The sequence below is a fragment of the Tupaia chinensis genome, unplaced genomic scaffold (genome assembly GCF_000334495.1).
Source record: "Tupaia chinensis unplaced genomic scaffold, TupChi_1.0 Scaffold000250_1, whole genome shotgun sequence".
Lineage (NCBI taxonomy): Eukaryota > Metazoa > Chordata > Mammalia > Scandentia > Tupaiidae > Tupaia > Tupaia belangeri.
In genome coordinates this window covers 914,003-923,286 of record NW_006159730.1, presented here as the reverse complement: position 1 = coordinate 923,286, position 9,284 = coordinate 914,003, and the positions used below count along the sequence as shown (strand labels likewise).

At 55.3% G+C, this 9,284-nt stretch overlaps 1 protein-coding gene across 1 annotated transcript in view; it reads left to right on the top strand.

Annotated features, from left to right (window-relative positions):
• COL13A1 (collagen type XIII alpha 1 chain) overlaps window positions 1-9,284 on the top strand; it is a 164,506-nt gene that overhangs the window by 122,117 nt on the left and 33,105 nt on the right. Inside the window, exons 20-25 of the mRNA XM_014587967.2 lie at window positions 365-391; window positions 3,493-3,546; window positions 4,914-5,000; window positions 6,951-7,004; window positions 8,061-8,105; window positions 8,487-8,555. Coding sequence (XP_014443453.1) covers window positions 365-391; window positions 3,493-3,546; window positions 4,914-5,000; window positions 6,951-7,004; window positions 8,061-8,105; window positions 8,487-8,555 — 336 coding nt within the window. The remainder of the gene's footprint in view (window positions 1-364; window positions 392-3,492; window positions 3,547-4,913; window positions 5,001-6,950; window positions 7,005-8,060; window positions 8,106-8,486; window positions 8,556-9,284) is intronic.

Here is a 9,284-nt window from a genome sequence, read left to right as displayed (position 1 = left end):
GCTCTAGAGCCCAGCTGTTTCCAAAGCTGCAGAGAAGAGCTGGGGGCCTCCTCCCAAGCCCACCCAAGGGCCCATCCGATTGGCAGACACAGGTGGAGGCTCTGGAAGAACGGGGATCAGTGCTGATCTCTGGCACAGGTCCACTTAAGGGGGCACCTCGTCTAAACTGAGTGCCCTCCTTCTTCCTGGGGTGGCTCACTTTTGCTCACCTCTGCCACACCCTTGGTCTAGGGGAAGAATGAGACCCTGCAAGAGTAGGCAGCCTGACAGACCTCCTCTGGCCTGGGGCCTGACACTGGCTGGAGGAAAGCCCCGGTGGCCGTCCCTTTTTCTCTCTCACTTACTTCTTTTATCCCCTCCACAGGGTGAGCCAGGGACCACAGGAGCCAAGGTACTGCTGCAGAGGGAACGTTCTGGGCTGCATGGAGCCCTGGTCACGAGGAGGAGGTGGGAGAGGCTGCTGCTGTTTTGCTCGTGGGCCCCCTGAGGCTGGCCGGGGCTGGGGTCCTGGCTGAGCACAGAAGGGCCTGCTTGAGAGGAGCACACTGCAGACACCTCCCTCGTCCTGGCCCCTGGCCTGCATGCATCCAGCTGGAGTGGGCAGTGACTGTCCCCTACACCTGCGGCTCTCTTTCTCTCTCGTCTAGGACAGTAGGCCACGTGACATGAAAAAAAGTTCCCCTGGTCAAATAAGTTTGAGAAATACAAATTTTGGGACCAGCAGTTAGCGTAATGACTGTGTGGCTGGACTCCCATATAGTCGACCACAGTTCGCATCCCGGACCTGGTGGCTTAAACTCACACCAGGTGTGTGTGTGTGTGTGTGTTCCCAAGATCCCAGGAGGAGAATGGAGGAGAAGGGATTGTGGTATGGCCATCCCCCCTGGGGGGTGTTTTCTCGCTTTCTGTCTCTATGTCTCTCTCTGTCTTTCTGGAAAGCACACATGCCCTATAGCAAAAACCTCTGCAAAAAAAGAAAGAAAGAAAGAAAGAAAGAAAGAAAGAAAGAAAGAAAGACAGACAGACAGACAGACAGACCAGGTTTCAAGGATTACACAGGTTTCTTTGCTGCAGGCTTTCTCAGAGCCTTTCATGTGCCAAATGTGCAGACAAGCCTGAAAAAGGAAATTATCATATGCAACATTTTTCAAACTTTTTTGACCAGGACACCCTGTTTGTTAGGAGAAGCTCATGGGACAAGTATCCTGTGAATGTGGGTCTATGATCACCACTCACCTGCCCCCTCACCTCGCAGCCCCCTTCTCTTATCAGTGACTTTCTCTTCTTACCTCAAAGGGAGACCCAGGAGCAGCAGGGGAGCCGGGGCCCCCAGGTTTGCCGGGACAGAGGGGGCAGAGGGTAGGATACTGTGTATTGAGTGTGTCCCCTCTTCCTGGCCTCGCTGCTCCCTGCTCCCTGTCCCCTCCATGGCTGCTGCCCTGCCTGCGGGGTGCTGTGGGTGCATGTGTCCCGGACGAGGGGCGCGACGGGGCGGCTGGCAGAGCTTTGGAAATCTGCTCTCAGGAGCAGGCCCACCCTCCTTGGAAGCCACCAGTTGCCCAGCAGGAGGCCCAGCAGGAGGACCCCGCCTCCCTCCCTCTCCCCAAGGATCTCGCCAGGCTGGATCTGCATCCTTTGCCTTTAGAGCTGGCTTGATTCTGGGGAAGACCCAGGCTAAGGCTTCTCCCCAGGAGTGCCCAGAAGGCCTCCCCTCACCCGGGCCCCAGCCTGGCCTTTCTCAGCCTCCCTTGGCCAACTTCAGGCCACTTCACCATTCAGCTTTTACCCAAGGGCTATGATATGGAGCTGACTCCCCAAAACTTGGTGCAGCATCTTTATGGCTCCAGCTATAAAGTTCATGGAGCTGTTTGACCAAATTATGACCCTGGGGCCCTCAGTTTATATTATCACAGGAGAGAACCCCCATTCCTCAGGGCCATGGAGAGGGGAACGCCTCATACTGACCTGATGCTGGTAGGGTGCTCCTGGGGTGCTCATGACATTGGGCGCTGCTCTGGGCTGCACTGTGTCCTGCACCCCAGTTCATATGTGGAAGCCCTGCCCCCCAGTGTGATCGTATTTGGAGAGGGTGCTTTTAGGAGTAAGGCTCAGTGATGATCAAGGTGGGGCCCTGACCCAATGGAGTTGGTGGCTTTATAAAGAGGAAGATACAGAGGTCGTTCTCTCTCTGCCATGTAAGGGTGCAGAAAGAGGCCAGTGTCCCACAAGCCAAGAAGAGAGTCCTGACTAGAACCTGGCCACGGGGCACCCTGACTCCCATCCTCCGGAACTGTGAGAAAATAGACTTCTGTAGCTTAAGCCACCCGCATGATGGCATGTCGTGATGGCAGCCTGGGCTGGCTGCTGTAGCTGCTCTGTGAGTGGAGGGAGCCGAGGGCTGGGCCGGCTCTGTCACCAGCTCCGTGAGGGACCACCCACAAATCACGTACCTCTCAGGCCCTCGCTGGCTACACCTGGGGAATGAGACCAGGCTCAGGTATTTCTGCGGGGCTCTCCACGACGCATGTGATAGGGCGAAGAGCAGGCGCTCTCCAGCAGTGGAGGGGCTGGTAGGGAGGCCTGTTAGTTTGCTAGAGCTGCCATGACAGAGTGCCGCGGGCTGGGTGGCCCAAACAGCAGAAGTGCATTCTCCCACAGTTCTGGAAGTTCAAGTCCAAGGAGTGGATGGGGTTGGCCCGTCTGAGTCTGTGAGGGAGACTGCTCCAGGCCTCTCCCATCACCGCCGTGGCTACTGGCAGTCTTTGGTGTTCCTTGGTTGTGGAGGCATCACCCCGATTCCTATCGCCACCTTCACTTGACGCTCCCCCTGCGTGTGTGCCTCCAAATCCCTCTATCTATCCAGACACCAGCACGTTGGATCAGGGGCCCAGCCTACTCAAGTGTGACCTCATCCTAACTGAGACATTTGCAATGGTTCTGTTTCCAAATAAGGGCTCATTCTGGGGTACTGAGGGTTAGAATTTCAACATTTGAATTTAGGTGAGGGAGCACAATTCAACCCATAGCAGGATGCGAGCTTCCTAAAATATTTCTACAAAGGAGAAATTCCGGCTAGGCAGCTTGCCTTTTCTAGAAGCAGGGAGGAGGTGGGCTGGAAAGATGGGGCCTCTGACTGCTGGCTAACCACGTGAGAAAGAGTGCAGTGGTTAGGAGGACCGGCCCAACTGCCAGCATTCCAAACTGCCCCCGAAAAGAGGTGAAACGCCTCTGGCCTTTGTTAGGATCTGTGGCCAGTGTCGCTCCTGCTTCCGTGTGAGTGGTGGGGGCCCAGGACATGGAGGAGAGTGGAGATGCCTCTGTCACCAGTGTGAATGACCCAGGAAGGGAACCAGGCCAGGAGGGAGTCCCTGAGGAGGTGGAGCCCTCAGAGGGGGTGCAAGGAGCAGGCGGTGAGGCAGTAATGAGGAAAGCAGGGCCCCAAGTAAGTGGGGGAGCAGCTCCTAACCCTATTCTGTCTGCATCTCCCTGCAGGGTGAGAAGGGGGCCATGGGCTCCCCTGGGCTCCCTGGGCTCCTGGGGCAGAAGGTAGGTACCGACAGGCTCTGAACGGCGGGTTGTCTGTGAGGTTCCATGTCCTACCCCACCACATCCCATTCCCGGCCTTGCACGGACTCATGGCAGGCACTGGAGGTGTCCCTCTCCCAGACTGGGGGCGGTGGGTGGGGAGCAGGCGGGAGGATGGCTGCCGGAGCACAGCCAGGTTCTGTGTGGCCAGAGATGCCACAAGGTAGGACCTGACTGACCAGTAGCTGTGACCTGGTCAGATGTTTTTAGACCATCTCCACACACCACAGGCTAAATTAGATGTTTCCTTTAAAACCATTTTTAGAGATTTGGTTTTGTTTGGGGGTTTGTTTTGTTTTGTTTTTGCCTTAGGGTGCTTACTGGAGAGAGAGACATAGACAATAAGCGGGCAGCGAGAAATCACCCCCCAGGGCAGTCCCTTCTCCTCCATTCTCCTCTGGGATCTTGGGCACGCACACACATGCACCCAGCATGAGTTTTAAGCCACGGGGTCCAGGACATAAACTGTGGTCAGCTATGTGGGAGTCCAGTGACATAACTACTGCGCCATCTGCTGGCCCCCGTTTAAAACAAGTTTTTAAAATTTATTTTCATTTTTATTTTTTTCCTGAGAGGTTTTAGCTATAGGGCTTGTGCACTTGCCAGAAAGACAAAGAGACAGAGAGACAGAAAGTAAGAAACCGCTCCCCGGGGGGGATGGCCATTCCACAATCCCCCCTCCTCTATTCTCCTCTCAGGATCTTGGACGTGCACGTACACGCACCCTACGTGTGTTTAAGCCACCGGATCCAGGACTCGAACTGCAGTCGACTACATGGGAATCCAGCGACATAACCATTACTCCAACTGCTGGTCCCAAAACAGTTTTTAATAGCTGAGGTCAAATAAGCTTGGGGAGAGCTGCAAAAGGCAGTCTGCAGTCTCAGTGCATCCCCCCTGCAGTGAAGGAGCCGGCCTCTTCATTTACCTCCTCATGTCCTAACTTTGTTAGCCACCAGGCGCTTTTCCATCTTTCCGACGTCCCCAACCTTCTGGAAGACAGTTCCAGGGAGCATACTTTAAGAAACACTGCTCTAGATCCAGGTCTTCAGGGGTCCCTTGATTCAGCTCTAAGCTGTGCCCCTTTGGTAACCAGCTCCATTCTCTCCCCAAATCCACAGCCAGGTCAGACCAGACCTCTGATCCCCAGCCATCCTGGAGCCTACAGGTCCCTTAGCGTCCCTCTGGGTTTCAGCCTCGACTGAGGGGGGGTGGCACCTGCTGGCTTCAGGCCTTGGAACTGTGGGAAGAGAAAGCAAAAGGCAAGGGATCAGCCACCTACTCGAGCAAGGTTGTGACAGCGATGTAACTCTACCTCCCACCCCCAGGGAGAGAAAGGCGATGCTGGCAACTCCATTGGAGGCGGCAGAGGGGCACCTGGCCCCCCAGGGCTCCCCGGGCCCCCAGGGCCAAAGGTGAGTCTTCCCTGGAATCAGGGTCGGGGAGATGTTTGCCTGTGGCCTTGATCTTCAGCCCATTCTCAGGGCTCTGTGTCTTAGATACCTCATTCTCTAGCCTCTTCCTGCTCCAGATATGTGGCTTCCCCCAGTGCATTCTAGAAAAGTCCTTTGGACTGAGCTCCTGCTGCCCAGCAGGTGACTGGCCTTCCAGGAGAGATGTCCTCCCTGGAGCAGGTGAATGACCTCATTGATTCCGATGACTAATGTAATGGAGTCTGGGACAACGGCTGTAGGACCTCAGTGGCTATGGTGTGACTGGTCCCCATCCAGGTTCTGTGGCCAATGGTGACATATAATATATATACACCATATATGTAAGATATAGTACATCATATGCCATGAAGCTGAGTCTCATAGGAGTCAGGAACCGACGGCCTCAGGACCTAGTGGGCTCTAATAGGAATGAGTCAGGGAACTGATGGCCACAAGGCCTTACAGCAGCCAGAAATGTCCCTTCCCTGAGCTCTGAATAGGCTGCAGGTCAATGCGCAGCAGGGCCTACCTGGTGCTGGCACCCTTGGGAGGGGCAGGGGAGGAGACACTCCCTTTTGCTGGTTGGATACTTTAGTGTAAGGTGTGGGGCTTCCAGCAAGTGGCGCAGTAGTTAAGGTGCTGGACTGCGCGTGGCTGAAGGCGGTTTAAATCTCAGACCAGGCGACTTGAAGATCACACCAGACGCATGTGCGTGTGTGCCTAAAATCTCAGGAGGAGAATGGAGAAGGGATTGTAGTGTAGCCATCCCTCCTCAGGGATGATTTCTCCCTTTCCCTCCTTTCTCTCTCTCTCTAGTGAGTGCACATGCCCTATGGCAAAAACCTTAAAAAGAAAGAAAGAAAGACAAAGACAAAGCTGTGGAGCTTCCTAGACTGCTGCCCCCTGGTTCCTTGGCTTACTTTAGCAGCATAGGGAAATAAAGAGGCCTCTTTCTTAGCTCACCAGGAAGCATAAATGATGCGATCTAAGGCAGTACACCGCTCACCCCATCCTCTATCAGGAGCCAGCTCAGGCAGGGAGCTGTGGGGAGCCTGCCCTCGGCCTGTCCACCATCGAGCAACAGAAACAAAACCACTACTCACCTGGGCACAGTGTAGGGAGCCGTGAAGTCCCTGAGCAGGCAAGAAGTGGCAGCAGGGCTCTCAGCTAAGCCCCATGTGCAGCTGGAGCAGCTTCTCCAGCATGAGGTCCAGATTCGTCATCTTTGAGCCTGCCACCAGGTCCCGGATGTTCCAGCACTGGATCTGTTTCACTGACCTGCGGGGCATGGATGCCTGGCACATCTTAGGTCTTGAGATGAGACTGGGGAGACCTGGTCACTCTCACCTGCATCCTGAGACATGGGAGGGGAAGCTAGGCAACTCTGCTCCCCAAATCGCATCCACTCCCGGGGTGGGGAAGCAATGTCTAATAAGCAATGTAGGTGGAGTGAGCCTCCTCCTCCTTCTCCCTGCACCCCCTATCCTGGCCTCTTGGGCTCCTCCTGAGTATCCAGGGCCTTCACATTCCCAGGCTCCTGACAGGACCCAATGAGGCATGTTTGCTCAGTGTTCCAGGCTCCAAGATGACCTGCCTCCTTGCCGCCGGGCTGATGGCAATCCACGGCCCAGCTGGGGGCTGCCTGTCTGTGCTAACCATGAACCAAGGAAGACCTGGCAGGGATGGTGGACACCAGCAAATGCCCCAGAATTCAGGAGGAAGGGGATAAACAGGGAGGGCTTCCAAGTGAGACCTAAGCTGGCCCAAGATGCCAAGGAGTCAGGTCGGGGAACTGGATGAGTTAGGAGGTGGCAGGGTGGACAGAAAAGGGACGCAAAGACACCCAGAGCGTATCAGCAGGCACATCTTTGCCCCATGAAGCAGCTGTCCCAGCTGCCTTACGTGCCCTCACCCCTTCTCTCTCCTCTCCAGGGAGAAGCAGGTGTCGATGGTCAACCTGGTCCCCCAGGACAGCAAGGAGACAAGGTACAGAGGCCCCACATCTGAGAGCTGCAGGGGGAGTCTGCTTGGGGGCTCAAGCAGCCCTCGGGCTGGTCCCAGGGCACAAGAATGAGCGGGCATGTCCCCAGCTGCCATCTTTCCTGCCTGGTTTGGATTTAGAGCTATCCACATAGACAGCAGTCACACAGAAGCCAGCCCAGGGATAGGATGCTTGAGCTGCGGGTGACTCAGAGCTGGCTTCTGGCAGCTTCCCACACCACTGGTAATGGTGCTGGTGGGCTTCTTGCTCTCGGCACTACTCCCTGTGGAAGGCTGCTGTGGCCCTCACAGGTGCACGATGACCACCACGCGGGGTGCAGGGGTGGGAGGTGGCAGTGGCTGGACGCTGCGCAGCAGGCCGCCTGCAGGGTCTTCAGGAGTTGGGTTATACCGAAGATGCATTTACTTTCTATTTTGATTATTTGTATTGTCTTCAGTGTTAGCATTATCTCAGAAAACTGGAGCTGTGGTTAGTTTTTCACAGTTTATACCACGGCTTATTCCCTGTAGGAACAATCCCCTCTACTGCCCTCTCTGAGGGGTTGGGTATTCACTGCCCATGTCCTCCTCATTCTCCATGCATCCCCAGAGCTTGGGAGTTTCTCGAGCAGACTGGGCCCTGAAAGAATTGCATGGGCTCCCCACGGCAATTACTGATCAAGCAATTGGCCAAAAGTAACGTAGCCCTTTCTCCCAGGGCAGAAAGGCAATGAAGACAAGCAAGGGCCTGGTCCTTGCTCCCGAGGGAGCTGACTTATGTGACTGGGGAGAGGTGGCCCAAGGGACAAAGGGGAATCACTAACAGCTAACACAGGACAGAAAGAAGCAGGAGGGGCCCAGAGGGACAGAGGAATGTGAACAGGGGTTCAGGGGCTGTTTCCTGAAGGGGCGGAGCCTGCACTTTAATGGACAGGGAGGTGCGTGTGCTGTTGGCCTGATCTAGGATGACCCTCCTGGTGCCTCCATAGCCCATCTGAGGACATCGGATTCTCTGAAACCCAGCTTTATCTGAATTTCACTCCAGTTTTGTTTATGCAACAGGGGGAGCCTGGAGCAGCTGGAGGACAGGGCCCAGCTGGCCCCAAGGTACGTGCATTTCTCTCCTGAAAGGAAAGATGGCAGCCAGGAGTCACAGTGTGAAGTGGCTTGACTCTGGAGTCTTCAGGGGGAGGGAGGGAAGAGCATTCTGGCCCCAGGTAGGACTGACACTGCAGCCATGATTGGACTCGGTCTTCTCCAAGTCTGTCTAGTCCAAGCATCTAGCTGGGGTCTTCGTTCTGTCATCCCTGAGCACCCTCTGAGAGCATCTGGAACCCTAGACAGGCCTCGTTCAGCTGCTCTGGAGCCGCCTGTGTGCAGACACAAGAGCCAAATCAGCAGCAGTCCCTATTTGGTAGAAGGCAGACAACAGTTGCCCCTGGGACCCTCCTGGCCCGAGCTCTGGGCTGAGATCTCATTGCCTTCTAGGGCTCTAAAGGAGAACCCGGGAAAGGCGAGATGGTGGATTACAATGGAAACATCAACGATGCTCTCCAGGTGAGTGGGGCCCAGCCAGAGGCTAGCCATCTGGAGGTCTGCTCACCACAGCCAGGGCGGCGAGCTCTTCCACGCTGGCAGAGCTTCCAGGACAGAGCCACTTCCAGGAAGTCGCCCCTTGCTCTCCCTCTTTGGCCTCCCAGTGTGCAGCCTCTAGAGTAATGGCCCCCATTATTCTGCCAGTCATCCCAGCTGTGGGCAACTGAGCCACATTGGAGACATCCTGGCACCCTGCAGGGTGCCCACTCAGTGGCCTGGGGTCCCTTCACATGGCAGAATCTGTCTTCCTGAACCACATCTCGCTTTTGTGTCAGTTTATTCTGTTTCAAGTTTATAAGCCTCCCACTCTGTACAGCAGGGTTTCCGGCGGCCTGGCATGTCGCCCTTTGGGCTGCATAATCTTTGTTGTGGGGTGGACGGCTGTCCTGTGTGTCACAGAACGGTCAGCAACACACCTGGTCTCTGCACACAGGAGGCCAGTAGCACCCCACCCTCAGTATAATGACCAAACAGTGTCTCCTGACATGACAAATGTCCCTGGGAGATAAAAATCACTCCCTTGAGAACTACTCCTCCAAAGAAATCTGTGTCCTGTGTGAATCCATTTATGAAGTATGAAATTCTCTCGATTTTTTAAAAGCCAACTAGCCTCCATCCAATCTGCTTTTTGAATGGCTGTATGTTTTCTAGACTGGATCTGTGTAAACGGGGGGGGGGGGGGGGGGGGCG